This window comes from Lithobates pipiens, unplaced genomic scaffold, assembly GCF_037356315.1.
Source record: "Lithobates pipiens isolate NorthernLeopardFrog02 unplaced genomic scaffold, aLitPip1_a1.2 Scaffold_30, whole genome shotgun sequence".
Taxonomy (NCBI): Eukaryota; Metazoa; Chordata; class Amphibia; order Anura; family Ranidae; genus Lithobates; species Lithobates pipiens.
The window spans coordinates 124231770-124250567 of record NW_027507791.1 but is presented as its reverse complement, the minus strand read 5'-3'; the positions used below and the strand labels follow the sequence as shown (position 1 = coordinate 124250567).

Sequence of the window (18798 nt, the reverse complement as noted above, 5' to 3'; positions counted from 1 at the left end):
TGTTTTTCAGCTGTAAAAACGCTCTAACGCTGACAAACGTTGATAAATGCTCAAAAACTTAGTTCACCAGCATTTAACGTTGACCCATTCTATGTTTTCTAAGGCAAAAAAAGATTTTAACTTGAAACCAGCAAATATCAGAAAAAGGTTTGGTGTTTAAGTGGTTAAACTGTACTCATTTACGCAGTCTATTGCTTTGACAGATTGTTACAATGTTTATACTTAAGTTCCACTGCTAAAGTATGTTGTGATTCTTTTTGAGGGCTGTGGCTTCAGAAGAGAGAATTCTTTGCATAGCAAGAATCGTGAAACACTTTTGTCAAGAACGCAACGGGATAAAATCGCGAGAATAACTATTCTTGACAATTAATTGTGCAGCTCTACAGGAAACAATTACACGCTAAATTGGCTCAAATCGGACTGTACGGAGTTGCATGTGAATTGCACAGGAATGTGCAGTTCATAGTGTAAGCTGGGGATTCATGTTTGTTTGAATACATTTATGTGCTGGAACAAATGCACCAGGTTGTACTTTTTGATCGCACATAACGGCACCACAATGGTATAAACTACTCATTAAAATTTTTCTAGTGTATGCATTAATACTGCGTTTTTAAAAACTTGTTCGACTGCATCTGGTGTAAACAAGCCCTTAGAGAGCGGTCACCTGAACAAATGTCCCTATTTGAGAGTTCCTCTCTTGTTCTGGTGACGCCTCAAACTTGTATTTTCTCTTAGGCTCCATGCACACTGAAGCTGATAAACTGCAGTTTATTGGAGTTTGGGCGTTTTTTGTAAAAGCCCATAAACTCCACTCTGTTAGCCTATGTGTCCATGCACACATGGACGTTTTTCAGCTTTAATGAGCAGTGGAGTTTATGGGCTTTTTTCTGAACGCCAGAAATTCGCGTTCAAAGTGCCGTTTTTCAGCGGCAAAAAACGACAAACGCTCATTAACGCTCATTAGTGTTCAGCATTCTATTTTTCAATGCATTGTGGGATTTTTGGAGTGTCCTCTGTGTATTTTTATAAAAAACGCCCATTAACGCTAACGCTGTAAAACGCTCATTAACGCTAGTATAAAACGCTGTTAAAAGCAGGTTTTTCAACCAGCGTTTTCTGCCAGCAATCTGGCGTCCAGAAATAGCTTTTTTGAGCTTCAGTGTGCATGGAGCCTTAGGGCCGGTTCACACTGCGAGCCGCGGCGAGGCGTCTCCGACTTCCTCGCCGCGACTTGCAGGGGGGGTCAGCGGCGACTTGCAGAGGACTTCTGCATAGAAGTCAATGCAAGTCGCCCCCGAAGTCGCCCCGAAGTAGTACAGGAACCTTTTTTCTGAGTCGGAGCGACTCGAGTCGCTCCTCTCAGAACGGTTCCATAGTACTGAATGGGGGCGACTTGCGGGAGCGAGGCGAGCCGTGTCGCCTCGCCTCGCCTCGCAGTGTGAACCGGCCCTTACAGTGCGTTGTTTTTTTTTTGTTTTTTATATTTGTCTTTTCTGACAGCACTCCCTAGGACAAATACCAGTGAATCTCCCCAGCTGGGACACCACATGGCAATAAAAGAACCGATATCAACAAAAACGCAAAGTTTTTTTTTTTTTTAACCTTTTTTTATTAAAGCAATAAACATGTTATAAGGGAGTTCACAGCTCAAAGGAATTACCTCTCACAAAATCAGCTGTCTCCACGTTCAGGCATGGTGCAGGCTCTGTTTGAAACAGGAGTAGTAGGAGAAATAAATAGCTGGACAGCCGCACTCCAAAAGATTCACGTTCATTGTATTAAAAAATGGATATAAAAGCATCACAAATGGGTACAGACTAACTGCACAGCTTCTGTCGTGTTTCACAACGAACATGGTGCTTAGGCTGCTTTCACACTGGGGCGAGAGCAGCGTCGGCGGTAAAGCGCCGCTATTTTTAGCGGCGCTTTACCGTCGTTTTAGCGGCGGTGCGCGGGCGCTAGCGGGGTGGTTTTAACCCCCGCTAGCGGCCGAAAAGGGGTTAAACCCGCCCGCAAAGCGCCGCTGCAGCGGCGCTTTGCCGGCGGTATTGCCGCGGTGTCCCATTGATTTCAATGGGTAGCAGCGGTATAGGAGCGGTGAATACACCGCTCCTTCACCGCTGCAAAGATGCGGCTGGCAGGACTTTTTTCACCGTCCTGCCAGCGCATCGCTCCAGTGTGAAAGCCCTCCGGCTTTCACACTGGAGTTAAAGGGGCCGGTTTTTTTCAGGCGTTACACAGGCGCTATTTTTAGCGCTGTAACGCCTGAATACCGCCCCAGTGTGAAAGCAGCCTTAGTCATAGCTAAATGCTACATATACAAGTGTGTGTGTGTATCTCTCTTTAAACAATTAGACAAACGGCCAAAATGTGTGCCATTAAGTTGAAAGCACCTGTGTGCATCTATAATCTACAAGTTCACCTCTAAACAATAGAGACCCCCCCCCCCCCCCCCCCCACTGGAGAGTCTGCATAACAAAATATATAATAAAAAAAAGTCTAGAAAGAGACACCAAGTGCTTCAAACAAAACATAGCATGGTTAGAGCCGGTTCACACAGCGGGCGAGGCGACACGACTCGCCTCGCCTTGCTCTCGCAAGTCGCCCCCGTTCTGTACAATGGAACCGTTCTGAGAGGAGCGACTCGAGTCGCTCCGACTCAGAAAAAAGGTTCCAGTACTACTTTTGGGCGACCTCGGGGCGACTTGCATTGACTTCTATACAGAAGTCATTTGCAAGTCGCCGCTGAGGCCGCGGCAGGTCGCGGCGAGGCAAGTCTGAGTCGCCTCGCCTCGCCTGCAGTGTGAACCGGCCCTTATATAAAATAATGCCATGTATAATACACAAGCACCAACATATGCAATGAGGGAGACAACCAATACGCCTACCACCCATGCATAAATGCCGGTGCGTGATACTCAATTAATTCTGACCCGCTAAAATGTAAACCAAACTCTAATTTGAATGCTTTATATTGATAATATAACTATTATTGCTATTTGATTGGAAGAATGTATTTATCTGATTATAATATCAATCTACTCCTCTCCGTCCTGATTACATAACAGCCTCCCTGTTTTAATCAGCAAAGGTGAACCACACTTGAGTGATGGAATAAATCAGTTGCATATACAAAACCTCCACAGACAAATTAAATCAATAAAAAGGTAGACTGCATGTGTAAATGAAAACGAATGCATCTGTTAATGAAACGATACACGAATATATATTAAAGCAAAACTAAAGAGGAGGAAGATGGTAACTTGTGGTATATCTTCAGTGATGCATATAAGTGGTTCTAAAGAGCCACTGTTTCACAAAAAGATAAGGGGGGAGGCAACCAAAAGAAAATAGTGGCATAAAGAACGATAAGAAGAACAAAAATGGAATACATAGCAGGATCAGAAGCGCTGAGTAAAACAGAACTCCGATGGAGTTTTACAACTAACAGCAGACAATATAAAATAATGTATATATGCACCCATCAGAATAAAAAACGGACCACATAAGTGTTCTAGAGAAGAAAACTCCAGTCTCAAGCCCAATGTACTAGCAGAATCTACATAGCTAATATGGAGCATCCTATGTGCAGCTCAAGTGTCACTCGGAAATATGTGATATCCCACTCAAAATTGAGGCCAATCAGTTGCCTAGTATTGAGGTGGAATATCCAGTAAACCTGTCACCTCCCCTTCTTGGTACCATGATTTTCTCAACACCGTGGATGCGTAGGCGGCTGACATCTCTATCGTGACACAGGTTCCAATGCCTAGCTATGTTAGTGGAGTCGTTCTATGAAATATACAGGCAGTCATATAACCGATCCCTCAATCTTAAGGTGGTACGCCCCACATAGTGAATGGAACACTTTCCAAGTGACTACATATACCGCGAACCTGGTGTTACAATTAATAGAAGACACCTTAAAGTCCTTGTTTAAGGAACTAGAATAAATCATATCCCCTTGTAATGTGTTGGGGAAACCATTGGCCTCATAACAAAACGAGCCCTTAAATTGAAGCCAATGAGACCTGCTAGTATAAACGCTAGGGAACAGTGGTGGGAGCTCTACGTAACACTGATATGATACCCTTATACAGAATTTGAGCATATGAAGGGTCGTTATATAAAACTGGCAGATATTTTTCATATTTTTTGTATTCCTAATTTTGTTAGACTCTAGGCCAGTGATGGCGAACCTTGGCACCCCAGATGTTTTGGAACTACATTTCCCATGATGCTCCAGTACACTGCAGAGTGCCAGAGCATCATGGGAAATGTAGTTCCAAAACATCTGGGGTGCCAAGGTTCGCCATCACTGCTCTAGGCTGTAGGGCAGGGGTCTTCAAACTATGGCCCTCCAGATGTTACAGAACTACAATTCCCATCATGCCTAGTCATGTCTGTGAATGTCAGAGTATTACAATCCCTCATGGGATATGTAGTTCTGCAACAGCTGGATGGCCGTAGTTTGAAGATCCCTGCTGTAGGGAGTGGAAAAAACAGGAATGCTAATAAATTTATCAAATCTGCTTACCTCCCATCTCTATTTTTTATTTTTTTTTATCCCTACTGATGTTATCTCAGAGTAGATCACTTCTCTTGGCCTTGCTGGTTATATTAAAAGCCCTGTCAAGGACAGGGATCTCATGTCCAAAGAGTCTTTCAAAATTTCTGATTCCTGGCTGCAAACACATCTCAATCTTAAAAATTGTCCAACTGGGATGCCTTTAATGGTATGCTTGGAGTGGCCTGAGTTGCCTCCTGCTGGCCTCCTCCTATAAAGCTTGGAGGAGATATTTTATCTCCCTCACCTATTTAAAACAACGTCCAAAAATTCCATCTGTTTATGATCCCTAGTACCTGTAAATTTAAGGTTCAGACTGTTGTCATGAATGTATAGGAGCCATTCATTCAGGCTACCCACATCTTTGGTGCAGATCAAATCGTCTATGTAGAGACAAGAAAATGTAATACTTGAACGATAGGGACAGCCAATGCCAAAAAATGCGGGACCTCGGCTACCATCCCATGTAAAGGTTTGCAAGGAAGGGAGAAAATTTGGCGCGCAACGAGGCCCACATTTCTGGAGATGGCAGTCCCCATCGAACATAAAGTTGTGGATCAATAAATACTCCAAAGAACATAAAATGAACTCTTGATGCACCAAGGAATAGTGACTATGATTTAGAATGGCCACTGCCTGGAGTCCCAGGGAGTGGGGAATAGAGTAGTACAGTCTACGTCACAGGTGATCCAAACAAAGTCCAGATCCCATTGCAAATGCTGTACATCAGAAAGAAGCTGTTTAGTATCCCTAAGGAAACCAGGTAGAGCTGAAACCAAAGGTTGTAACTGATCCACCCAGGCACCCAATCGTTCATTGAGTAATCTGTCACCTGCTACTATAGGTCTACCTAACACTGGGTTGCACCCTTTTGTGTATCTATGGTAGCTGATGGAACATGGGCAGATGGGCATAATGGGAGCATCAGGGATAAACATTTGTTTCTCACAAACCGAAAAAATTCCCTGCTGCCACTGCTCTATGTAGAAGTGCACATAAATCTTTCTTGAAGGTAGACGTGGGATCCCCTTTAAGCTTTAAGTATGTATTTACATCAGACCGCTGACGAATCACTTCATCTCTGTATGCGTCAGAATCTAACACTACTACAGACTCCTCTTTATCAGCATTCTTAAGGATGATGTCATGGTTCCTTCTGAGATTAATGCCCCTCTCTAAGCTGGGGAGGTTATCAGGTCCAGAGCAACCCCTGTAGCTGCATGCCAAATGGGTCAGGTCCCTCTATCAACTTTTGAAAAAGGTCCATTTATTTATACTTTCATGCTCTGTGTAATAGCTTTGCACAGAGCAGCCCTGATCCTACTCTACTGGGAGCCCCTGCCAGCACTCCAGGCTCCTCTTCAGTGAGTGCCCCAGTAGGAAGCATGCGTTCTGTGGGGGCACTCATGCAGGCTCGCTCCCGAGCTGCCCTATCTGCATGCATTGACACAGACTGGGTGGCTCTGCCCTGCCCCCGACTCCCTTGTCACAGCATTTGATTGACAGCAGCAGGAGCCAATGGCTCAGCTGCTATCAGTCTGCCCAGTGAGGGACACAGCGGCAAGAGCTGCTGCTCTCGTGCACATTGCTGGATCAGGCTCGGGTAAGTATAAGGGGGAGGGGGCTGGGGGATCCTGCAACACCGATTTATTTATTTGTTTTACCTTTTTTTAATTCATACAATTAAAATACTGAGTCATGTTTTATTTGCCTAAAAAAATAAAAATAAATTAGTTTTGCCCATCCAGTGCTGATATTTCTACAGCCTAGATAAGTGGTGGTCAACTTGAAAATTGTAGAGGGTCTTGAGCAGACTTGACACTTCCAGAGGGCCACACCAATAGGGATGCATTTTCATGCATTGCATAAAGCTAGGCAGCCCATTCAAAATGAATGGGTTGTAACACACCTCTTTTTTGCATTACATGCTGAGGAACTTTTAGTACAATAAACCCTAGCGTTGTCAGTGGATGTAATTAATGAACACCCATCATTTGAGTCAGTAGCAGTAACCATGTTGTTACACTTTGACTGGAGGAAAAGAGATTTAATCTCCAAATACAGAAAGGTTTCTTTATAGTAAGAGCTGTGAAAATGTGGAATAGACTCCCTCAAGAGCTCAGTGGATTTGTTTAAAAAATAAATAAAAAATAAAGTGGTTATTAACATTTTTATAGGTAAAAGTGATTAGGGAAAATCCCATGGCCACTCGGGGAAGTTAGGAAGGAATCCCCCCAACATCCCCCCCCCCCCCCCCGGAGTTTTTTTTTTTGCCCTCCTCTGGATCAGTGATTCTTAAACTGCCGTGGCACACTGATGTGACACGTGAGATTTGCAGGTGTGCCGTGGGAGTTTTGAAAGATTTAAAACTGCTAGCGTTTTGAAACCGTGAACATATCAAAAAAATTCAATGGTAAATCAATTTTAAAGCAACAGCTATAAAAATTCAATCTCTGTCATTTATTTTGTTCTTTCCAGAACGCCACACTTGTGCGAGATCTCGAGAGAACTTGGAGACCGTTCCATTTGTCCTGTTTGTTGACTTTGAAGTCTTGCTTCAATCTGATTTGCACCCCAAAGCAGGCACAACCTTCATATTAACTTTAAAATAAATGTGTACAACAATAAATCAGTTCTTCACCACAAAAATTGTTAAATCTCTTCAGGTGTAGCGTGAAAATGTTTTTAGATCTTTCTTTGGTGCGCCGCAACTCAAACACTGTTCTAGATCAACTGCGGTTATAGGGTTTGTGTGTGTGATTGTGTTTTTATATATATATATTATAATATATTTTACAATGCACAGGCATACCCCAATTTAAAGTACACAATGGGGTTTATTTACTAAAGCTGGAAAGTGCAAAATCAGGCTCACTTCTGCATAGAAACAAATGAGCTTCTAACTCCAGCTTGTTTATTTAAGCTTTGGTAATACAACCTGGAAGCTCATTGGTTTCTATGCAGAAGTGAGTCTGATTTTGCACTTTTCAGCTTTAGTAAATAAACCCCATTGTGTACTTTAAATTGGAGTATGCCTGTGTGTGTGTGTGTGTGTGTGTGTGTCTCTCTCTGCACGATTAATCTTTATAGTCCCCTCCCAATCTTACAACATAATTTCCAGATTCTATGTAAGTGAAGAGTTCTCTGCTCACTTCTGACAGCTGACAAAAAAATAATAATCCCCTAGAGAATAAAATGGCAGTTGTGCAATATTTTATGTCGCACTGTATTTGCGCAGCTGTCTTTCAAACACAATTTTTTTTTTTTTTTTTTTTTTTTTTTGGGGAAAAAATGAATAAAAAAAAACGGTACAGTTAGGCCAATTTTTTTTTTTTTTGTATAATGGGAAAAATGTTACTCCGTGAGAATCGTGATCTTTATTCTAAGCAATAAATCATTGTTCTTATTTTAATTAGAATAGTGCAGTTCTAGTATATAGGATTGTGTGTGTGTGTGTGTGTGTGTGTGTGTGTGTTTCCCCCCTTAAGTACAAAAATACGTGAACAATAAAAAAAACATGAAAATTAAGGATAAGACTGAATAAATCATAAACCTAAGAAGCTATGGCCACAATACTGATGCCGGAAAAATGCATACAGGTAGCGTACCGACCTCAAATCAACAGTCCTGGATATATAATGAATGACAGTGCTTCATGAAAACCTTTTTTCCTGTTAAAAATCCAAAAGCAAAGAAAGGAAGTTTGGGCTGGCCATTGACCATTGGGAAAGCGATTGTGGTGACTTGTGATCTGTCATCACAAGTACTTTCCCTTGGGAGAATGTTCACTCAACTTCCTTTTTTTTTTCTTTAACCACTTGAGGACCGCCGTATTGCCAATGTACGTCAGCACAATGGCGCAGGCACAATCACGTACATCTACGTGATTGCCTTCCAGCGGGTGGGGGGTCCGATCGGACCCCCTCCCGCTGGTTACGGCGGTCCGATTCGGTCCAGGAGCGCTCCGTGATGAGGGGATGGCCGTTGGTTTTCGGCCACCCCCTCTGGATCGCTCCTGGCCAATGAGAAGCTTCTTTTAGACAGGAAGGAGGAAGTGATGTCATTCTCCTCGGGGCGGTCTTTTTGACCGGACTACGAGGAGAAGAGTAAAAGTAAGTCTGCACGAACACTACACTGACATGTAGGTACACACAGGCACACAAGCCCCCCCTCCCCCCCCAGTCACAGTGTCACTGATTGCATTGATCATTTCTTTACTGATCAATGCATTCAGTGTCAGTTGTGACAGTAAAAACTGTCAGGACAGTTAGTGTTAGGTCCAGGGTAGCCCCCTATCACCCCCCAATAAAGATTTAACCCCCTGATTGCCCCTAGAGTTAACCCTTTCACCCCCTTTTGCCAGTGTCACTAAGCGATCGTTTTTCTGATCGCTGCATTAGTGTCGCTACAGTCGCTAGGTAGCTAGTTATTTTTTTAGGTTCACCGCCAGGTTTTTATAGCGCTAGGTACCCCGATATACTACCCAATAATGTTTTTAACCCCCTGATTGCCGCTAGTTAACCCTTTCACCCCCTTTTGCCAGTGTCACTAAGCGATCATTTTTCTGATCGCTGCATGTGTCGCTAGGTAGCTAGTTATTTTTTTAGGTTCACCGCCAGGTTTTTATATCGCTAGGTACCCCGATATACTACCCAATAATGTTTTTAACCCCCTGATTGCCGCTAGTTAACCCTTTCACCCCCTTTTGCCAGTGTCACTAAGCGATCGTTTTTCTGATCGCTGCATTAGTGTCGCTAGGTAGCTAGTTATTTTTTTAGGTTCACCGCCAGGTTTTTATAGCGCTAGGTACCCCGATATACTACCCAATAATGGTTTTAACCCCCTGATTTCCGCTAGTTAACCCTTTCACCCCCTTTTGCCAGTGTCACTAAGCGATAATTTTTCTGAACGCTGCATCAGTGTCGCTAGTGTCGCTAGGTAGCTAGTTAACTAGGCTCCCAAAAAGTCCCCCACATGTGGTATCCCCGTACTCGGGAGAAGCAGCAGAATTTATTTTGGGGTGTAATTTGACTTCTGCCCATAGCATGTGTGAGCAATATATCATTTAGTGACAACTTTGTGCAAAAAAAAAAAAAGTTTGTAATATTCCCGCAACTTTTGGCAAAATATAAAATATTCCATGGACTCAACATGCCTCTCAGTAAATAGCTTGGGGTGTCTACTTTCCAAAATGGGGTCATTTGGGGGGGGTTTTGTGCTATTTTGGCATTTTATGGCCTTCGAAACTGTGATAGGTAGTGAGGAGTTAAATCAAAAATTTGCACCCTTAGAAATCCTGAAGGTGGTGATTGGTTTTCGGGGTGCCGTGCGCGACTAGACTCCCAAAAAGTCCCACACATGTGGTATCCCCGTACTCGGGAGAAGCAGCAGAATGTATTTTGGGGTGTCATTTCACATATAACCATGGCATGTGTGAGCAATATATCATTTAGTGACAACTTTTTGTAAAAAAAAATTTTTTTTTTTTTTTTTGTCATTATTCAATCCCTTAGGACAAAAAAAATAAATATTCAATGGGCTCAACATACCCATCAGCAATTTCCTTGGGGTGTCTACTTTCCAAAATGGGGTCATTTAGGGGGGATTTGTACTGCCCTGCCATTTTAGCACCTCAAGAAATGAGATCGGCAGTCATAAATTAAAAGCTGTGTAAATTCCAGAAAATGTACTCTAGTTTGTAGACGCTATAACTTTTGCGCAAACCAAAAAATATACGCTTATTGACATTTTTTTTACTAAAGACATGTGGCTGAATAAATTTTGCCCTCAATGTATGACTAAAATTTAGTTTATTCGATTTTTCTTATAACAAAAAGAAGAAAATATCTTTTTTTTTCAAAATTTTCGCTCTTTTTCCATTTATATCGCAAAAAAAAAAATCGCAGAGGCAATCAAATACCATCAAAAGAAAGCTCTATTTGTGGGAAGAAAAGGACGCAAATTTCGTTTGGGTGCAATATTGCATGACCGCGCAATTACCAGTTAAAGCAGCGCAGTGCGAAATTGCAAAAAGACCTCTGGTCCTTAAGGTGTTTATTGGTCCGGAGCTGAAGTGGTTAATAAACTATATATATTTTTTTTTTTTCCTTGTGCTTCTGTTTTCAGTAGAATGCTTACATGTAGGGATGTCATTAATTGGATCATATCAAAGACTGTCGATTTGATTTTGGTATGCTACTTATGCGTGTTTTCTTTGTGGCAGTAATAACCCCCAACATTTGTGTTGGTGACTGTAGTAATGGCTACCAGCGTTGGTGGCTGTGGATGCAGTGATGGCCCCCAGCGTTGATGGCTGTGGATGCAGTGATGGCCCCCAGTGTTGGTGGCAGTGAAAGATAAATCCCCCCCCCCCCACATGCTTTCATTGGTGGTTATCACTTGATCACACACTGACCCTGCCCTCTTTTAGGCCAAGGCTTTTACTTGTATTGTAAGTGCCTCACAGTCCTGATCTTTCAGTGCTCGATGCGGCTCTCAAGCCAAAACGTTTTTCTTTGGTGAGAAATGGCCAAATCTTCTGTCAAATTTTTATTGCTGTCACCGTTGGGAGTATTTCTCTTCTTCCTGTATTTGAGACCGATTAAACCCAGAGCAATAAAAATATGACAGATGTCCTAACCCTTCCCTTGTTTCTAATAAAAGGGTGACACAGATCATAGACCATTTACCAACGTAGGCAAGTCTTCTCTATTGGAAACAGACAGCAATGAGAGATTACGATTTGGGGTCAGTGTTTTTTTTTTTTTTTTTTTTTTTTTTTCACCTGCATGGCAGGATAAAGGAAAGTATCGGGCTCTGGCTCACATGAGGTTTTTTTTCGAACATTAGGCTGGCCATACACAGGAACCAGCCTAGATTCAAACCATTAGTGGTCACACTGTACTAAGTTGATCGCAAGAAAAACTTGGGTACAACCAGCCTGTCGGATTTGCTTGCAGTTATCGCAAGCGGCTGCTATAGCCCAAAATGATCATCACTGTCTTCTCCTGGTGGGGGCGGCTTACCACACCAGGAGAAGACAACTGCTCGGCAGGAGGGAATCCCCTGTCAGCACTCTGTTGAAGTGGTTGCAGTAAAGAAAGTTGCAACATCTATGGCCTGCCTTAGAAAAGCTCTAAAAGCTACTGTGGAAAGCAGAAGTATAACATTTAACCACTTGCCTACTGGCACTTTTACCCCCTTCCTGCCTCGGTCAATTTTCAGCTTTCAGTGCACTCACTTTGCATGACAATTGCGTAGCCATATATAGCACTGTACCCAAAACAAAAATGTATTTTATTTTTTTTTGTTCACACAAATGGAGCTTTCGTTTAGTGGTATTTTAATCACCGCTGTTTTTATTTTTTGCTAAACAAAGACCAAAAGGCGATGTGTTTTTTTTTTATTTTTTATTTTTTTATTTTTTTTTCCTCCATAGTTCTGAGATGTTTCCCCTTCACTGGTGGGCAGTGATAGGTGGCCCTGTTGGGGACTGCACTGATAATCAGTACACCGATATCGCTGTCTCTTTTTAACAAAAGCTGGTTATCGACTCTATCCTTCTCCCCTCATGCTCTTAGCATAAGAAAAGCTGATAACTGGCTTGTGTTGACTTCCCATGAACAGCTGTCATTGGATACAGTTGGTCACGGGGTAAAGGTCAGCTGTGATTGACCCTTTACCGTGATCTGTGATCAGAAAGTCTGAAGGACGCTGTGATCACAGAGCACGCTGCCCACGCAATCGTGGTAGGATGCGATCATAGTAGGATGTCAGACACCCTCCTGGCAAAGTAAGCCCATGCTATAGCTGTCATTTGGCTACAGTGTGGGCAGGAAGGGGTTAAATTAGAACTATAGGCAATACACTTTTTTTATTTTTTTTATTTTTTTTTGTGGATAGAGCAGGGGTGGGTTAAAACTCCTGTCAGACTCGGGAGGGGGAGCAGCGAGCAGTCACGTGAGCAGTGCTATGAAATAAGGTAAAAATCGTCTTTTTTTTTTTTTTTTTTTTTTTTCAAAGAACATGCACTGGAGCATAGAATGTTTTCTAACCGAGAGGATTGTATGTACTTTACAAAGTGGCATTACAACCACTTAAACATTCTTTGATCAAATCTGTGGCCTGGAGGACCGGAGCAACTTCTGGTCCAGGCTGGTAAATATTTAATTTTTTTTGATCTTTTGCTTTTAAAGGTAAAGAGTGTTTGTTTTTTTTGTTTTTTTGGGGGGGTCTTTTTCACCCCAGATCTCTCCTTTTTAAAGAGGACCTGTCATCCTCATTTCTTGTTTACATTCTTTGTAAACAGCGCTCATGTGACTGTCCGCTGGTCTCCTCTCCCAATCTGACAGCTGCAGGGGGAGGTGCCAAGTTCTCCTACACCTGTAAGGCATAATGAGCTAGTATTCACCGCATACTAGCTCATTATGAAATACTTACCTTGGATTGAGGCGTTGGTATTTCATCTGGTCCACGCCGAGGTAGCTGACATGTTGCCTCGATGTGTTTCCGGGTATCGCGGCTCCAGCACTGAGAGTGGCTGGAGCCATGATGTCGGCACTCCCACGCATGCGTGCGGAAGACTTCTTTCCGGCATCTGCTGGGCTGTCAACCATGAATCCCCTGTGCGCATATGCCACTGAAGTCAGTGGCACATTGCGAGTGGACTATCTCCTAAACCGTATAGGTTTAGGAGATATTATTTTTACCTACAGGAAAGCCTTATAGGCTTACCTGTAGGTAAGTTATAAAATGTTAGATTTTTATGTGATTTGTACCTTTTAACTTTTTGTTAAGACAGAATCTGTTAAACCTTTTTAACCGCGCCCTTATTCTTAGAGGATGTACCAGTACCTTGTCCTGTGCATGCAGTCTTGTGATCTTGCTGTTATTGGAATCAGCAGATAACAGACTAATGGTCAGAGCCAGCTAAGGGATGTTTTATTAAAGGGCAGTTTCCCTAAAACCAAGCTATCCTTTTAAAGCGATCATTCACACTCTGGTGCAAATTAATTTTATGGTGCTGTGTGTGTTGTGGTGCATTGCAATGGCACCCAAATGTGTATTCTTGGTATAAAACAAAAAAGTACCCCTCGGCATGCCGCAAGGCATAATAATGAATATTTGCATTGTCTTGTGCTGGGATTTTAGCCCAGGAGCAGTTACATTTGGAAGCTGGTTCATAAATGTTATAGACCCTTTTTGTTGCTTGTCTGTGGCAGCTTGTGTTCTTTGGATCATTAAAAGTTCCTCATTGCTCCTGAATTCTTAATTCATTTGTCCAGCCCTCCAACTTACAGGTGCTAAAGTGCCTGTAAAATTAAAGATGGATTCCACATACAGATCTATTTATGCATTGAGAATATGTTGGTGTGTAACAATTTATGCTATTCTGTAGTTTTAGCAATTTGATATACATCAGATATGTTATGAAATAATGCCCCTTGGATAAACCCACCTGCACCCAGTTTGGCACAAGTGAGGGCACAGTCCCTAGCCCTGATTTATCTCTTAAAGTGGTTCTAAAGTTTAAATGTGTTTTTTTTTTTTTTTTTTTTTTTTTTTTTTATGTATTCCTTGGCTAAATGTTTCACTACCTTTTCTACCCCCACTGCCACTAAACACCTTACCCGGGCTGAAGCCCTCTGTCGCCTGACATCACAGAGCCAGTCCAGGCTGTGGAAGGATCCCAACTTTAAGGTCAAGATACACCCAGATGCCTGACCAATAGCTGGATCAGCCTCTCAGTGCACTGCTGAGAGCCTGGACCAGCTGCTCCCGCCTCTTCCACAGCCTGGCACTTCAGTGAGTGATGGAGGGGCAGAGCAGAGAGCTGGTGACTGACAGTCACTGGCTCTCTGCTCAGTCAAGCTCGAGAACTGTGATCAGCAGTACTACATCTATAGACCCAGCGGGTACAGCTGCGGCATCGGACAGATGCCGCAGCTATATAGGAGAGTATGTAACTTTATTCTTATTTTTTTTGCTATCCCATACTTCAAGTAAACCCATTGCTTTGGCTTACTGCTTTCCACAAGCTCAGCAAAATTTTGTTGTGGAACATGCATAATATAGTTGGTGTTTAAAAGTGCATTTCTTGGAGATGTTTTGATATCTTTTGAACAGACTGCTTTATTATGCCACTGCTTGCATATATCTGTTCATAGTAGAGCTTGCTCATAATCATATTTATACTTGGTGGTATTTTTGACCAAACACTATACATGATTTCTGAAGTATGCACAGTTGGCCATGAACTAGCAGATGAGACATACTTTGGTTCTAAGTTTGGGACACATTGAACAGAAATAGTCACAACTAGGCTTGCTTTGTAAATGAGAGATTGATGGATAAGTATATATATATATATATGTGTGTGTGTGTGTGTGTGTATATATATTTGACCAGGCATCGAAAATTTTGAGGTTTAAGTGTTTGGGCCCTTCTTTTGGTTTGTTCAGTAGTTTGTCCTATAAGCCAAAATTTTAAGTCTCCATCTGAGACCTGAGGTTTATTGAACCCAGCACCTAACAAACAAAAGTTCTCTACCCTTGATAGCGCAGTGATTTATCACTGAGGTATGTGTCAGGGTGTGATGTGATTCAGCAGACTTTGAATGAACTTTACCTTGGGGTCATATTGTAAGGGATCCTGTTCAGGCTGGCCCCTGTAAATGTGTTTTTTTTTTTTTTTTTTTTTTTTTATGCCCGCACAGCTGCCAAGTTGCATGCCAGACATACTTTTAGTTTCTAATGGAGAATATGAATAGTCACCCTACTGATCAAAATGGACTCTGTGGTGATCATGTTTTTTTTACTATGTACATCTTGCGATAGAAAAATGGCTCTTTGCGAAAAACAATTAGTGCAGTTTTGGATGCATGTCTGTTCATTCTTGCGAGTTAGTTTAAAGCACACCTAACCTCATAAATTGGCCTTGGGTCTGACACTCCCTTTTACTACTTCCTAAAAATTAGTACAGTTTGAGCCTCTGCTTCATGCACAAAGCTCCATCAGTTTCAGGGGAAAGTCAAAGGTTGGGAGTCAGATCGGTTATTCATGGCTTAAAGCGGAAGTAAACCCCTCCTTAAAACCGTTTCATTTCCGGCACATGCCGGAAATGTAACACTCCCATTGGTTGTGCTCTCAACCAAACTGTCAAACCATCCAATGGCTGGAGTCATAAGTGATCACATGTGCAGCACCATGGTAGTTGTAGATTAAACAGAGGCAAAGATGGCAGCTTCCTTGGCTGAAAACAATAGGGGGGTTTACTTACACTTTAAAGCAGACCTTGCACCAAAATACAAGGTTTTCTTCATAGATGCCACCCCATTCAAATCTAAAAACGCCACAAATCGAGAACAGTAAAAAAAAATTATTGCACAAAATGAGTGTAATAAGCTGGCAATGCTGATTGTTCTAAATCTTGATAACAATTGTGGGTATCACCCGCTACATCCGCATAGACTTTCTACCAGGTCCGTCTTTTTCCACTTGGGCATGCTGGGCAGTTGCCCAGGGGCCCCACTTCCCCAGCAATCCCAGCCAAGCATCATTCAGATGTCACAAAGTTCGCTGACACATTTTGCGGCTCCCTCACAGAGAGCCGCGTGATCAGTCCCGATATCAGTCAGCGGGGGGCAGTGTGAGTCAGCTGTCACTGTGAAGAATGGAGCCGATGCTTTCTGTGTAGTTCCGGCTCTTCACAGGCAGAGTGATCTGAAATGCACTCCGCCTGTGACAGATACAGAAAGCATCATGTCTGCTCTGTGTTGCAGCTGCATGCTGCAGCTTCCTGTCACACTTCCGTGTCTGAGGAGCTTGGCAGCAGTACACACTCCAGCATTAATACCCACCAGCAGTACCCATGCCAGAATTTATACCCTCCACCAGGCAGCACCCGAGTGTGAAAAATGTATATAATTCTAGTTTTGACTGTAATATCTTAAGTGTCCCCCATATATATCAATCTTAGAGTTGCCACTAGTTCGAGGCAGTGTAAGAAAGATGAGGAAAAATAAACGTATTACATGTTGGTGAAAATAACCTTTAGAGCAGAAATTAAACTTAAAGCGGGATTCCATCCTAAAGTGGAACCTCCGCTGATCGGATCCCTCCCCCCTCCGGTGTCACAATTGACACCTTTCAGGGGGGAGGGGGGTGGAGATGCCTGTCAAAGACAGGTATTTTCACCCACTTCCGGGCATAGACTCTCACGGGAGTCTATGCCTCTTCCTGTCCTGCCGCGCTGTCTGCTGGGACACACACGGGTCCCAGTGACAGCGCGGAGATTTCCTATTGCGCGGCTCGCGCATGCGCAGTAGGGAACCGGGAAGTGAAGCCGATTCGCTTCACTTCCTGATTCCCTCACCTAGAATGGTGGCGACAGCAGCCGAGAGCCGATCGATCGGCCTCGGCTGCCGGCATCGCTGGAACCCGGGACAGGTGAGTGTCCATTTATTAAGTCAGCAGCTGTAGTATTTATAGCTGCTGGCTTTTAATATTTTATTTTTTTTGGTGGAATCCCTCTTTAATGTTTTGAGTGGAGCACAGAAGAGGAAAGGCTGTAGAGGAGAAAGAGAAAAGTTGCAAACTTTGCGCAATCGTGCGTGCTTTTGTGGATAGGGCCCCAGTGCACTGTATTGCCCGGGGGCCTATAATGCTCTTAAGATGGCACTGCTTTCTACAACATGCTAGGGTCACTCATTCTCTGCCCATCTAATGGGATACAAGTTTTGTGTATTTATAGCACTTTATCATAACTATCATATCATAACTTTATCATGGCAAGTTTTAAAGTGAAACCCACACTACTGGGAATCGAAAGTTTATTACAAAATTGATAAAGGCACATATATAATATTCAGAGGGTCCCAGCTTCCACTTCCTCCTGCCACACCGCTGCACCAGAAGGGCGATCACCTCTCCCCCTACCTCTTGGCAATCATCTGGGACACGTCATAGGTCCCAGATGATTGCCCGGCCAGTCACAGCTAGCGCATTCGCAGTGAAGCCACAGCCGGGCGCCTACACAATGCCAGGGGAGACGAGTGGGGCTTCGTCCCCCCTACATCGCTGGAGCCCTGGGACAGGTAAGTGTTCAATTATTAAGTCAGCAGCAGTATTTGCAGCTGCTGACTTTTTTTTAAATTGTTTTAAAGCGTAGTTCTGCTATAAAAAAAAAAAAAACAGAACTCTGGGCGAATTTTATTATTATTATTTTTTTATTTTTTTTTCCCTTAACGTAGTGGGGCTGTGCCCAAACTGCATGTATTAACTGCCATTTTTGGTCTATGGGTTTGGATCTCCGAGGGCCAAGATATACTCCCTTTATCCTCCGATCCTCCCAGCGTAAGCTTGATCCCTTCAGCTCCTAACCAACAACCCCCCCCCCATAGTCTGGCTCTGGACATTAAGACATCAGGAACAGCCCACCATTGAATGTGGGGGAGCACCATTTTCCCAAAGGATTGCCAAATTTTGCCCTGAGTTGGGCTTTATAAAGTTGTGTGCCAAGTCTAGATATCCTATTTTGTGGTGGGAGGCATGAAAAAAATTGTTATCTAAAAACCGTTCCCATTGTGTTTCAGGCACGGATAGCTTTCCTGCAAGGTGAAAGAAAAGGTCAAGAAAATCTAAAGAAGGATTTAGTACGAAGAATAAAAATGTTAGAATACGCTTTGAAGCAAGAAAGGTAAGGCCTGAGAAATGTATGTTTAATAATCTGTAAAAGCTGCCTGTGCACTTTCAAATTTTCTTGGTAGAGTTGGTAGCACTGGGGCTTGTAAACACATGTGCGTTTGAGGTAAGGATTGGTAGAATGCAGTCGTGCGTCATACCATTTCAATAGACTGCTGACACAGCTTGCCTTGATGCATGAGAATGCATTCATCTTGGCACCCAGTGTTGTGTGTAGAGGCCCTTAGTCTAGACCAGTCTTCTATTCGGAGCTCCTGAGGGGCGCAGGCTTACACAATCCTAGGCTGCAGAGGCAGGCCTTGCAAACATGCGGCTGTGGGGTGGGGAAAGCCTCCAGAATAGCTCAGGCAGGTTCAGGCTCTTCTCTGAACATGCCCAGGCTCTTCTTCTGTGCTTATCCCCACCAGCCCCCCTCCTCACCATTCCTAGGGTCTTGTGGGGCATACCAGGTGAGAACTGATTGCCGGCAGGGATCAGCACTAGGACATGTAGTTGTGCCACTGCACCATCCCTGTGGCACTGCACTTT

General features: G+C 43.1%; 1 protein-coding gene across 5 annotated transcripts in view; it reads left to right on the top strand.

Moving 5' to 3' along the window:
• STRN3 (striatin 3) overlaps window positions 1-18798 on the top strand; it is a 134435-nt gene that overhangs the window by 16337 nt on the left and 99300 nt on the right. For all 5 annotated transcript variants that reach the window (XM_077464804.1, XM_077464806.1, XM_077464803.1 and 2 more), the window contains exon 2: window positions 18162-18265. In XM_077464804.1, the coding sequence (XP_077320930.1) occupies window positions 18162-18265 (104 nt within the window). The remainder of the gene's footprint in view (window positions 1-18161; window positions 18266-18798) is intronic.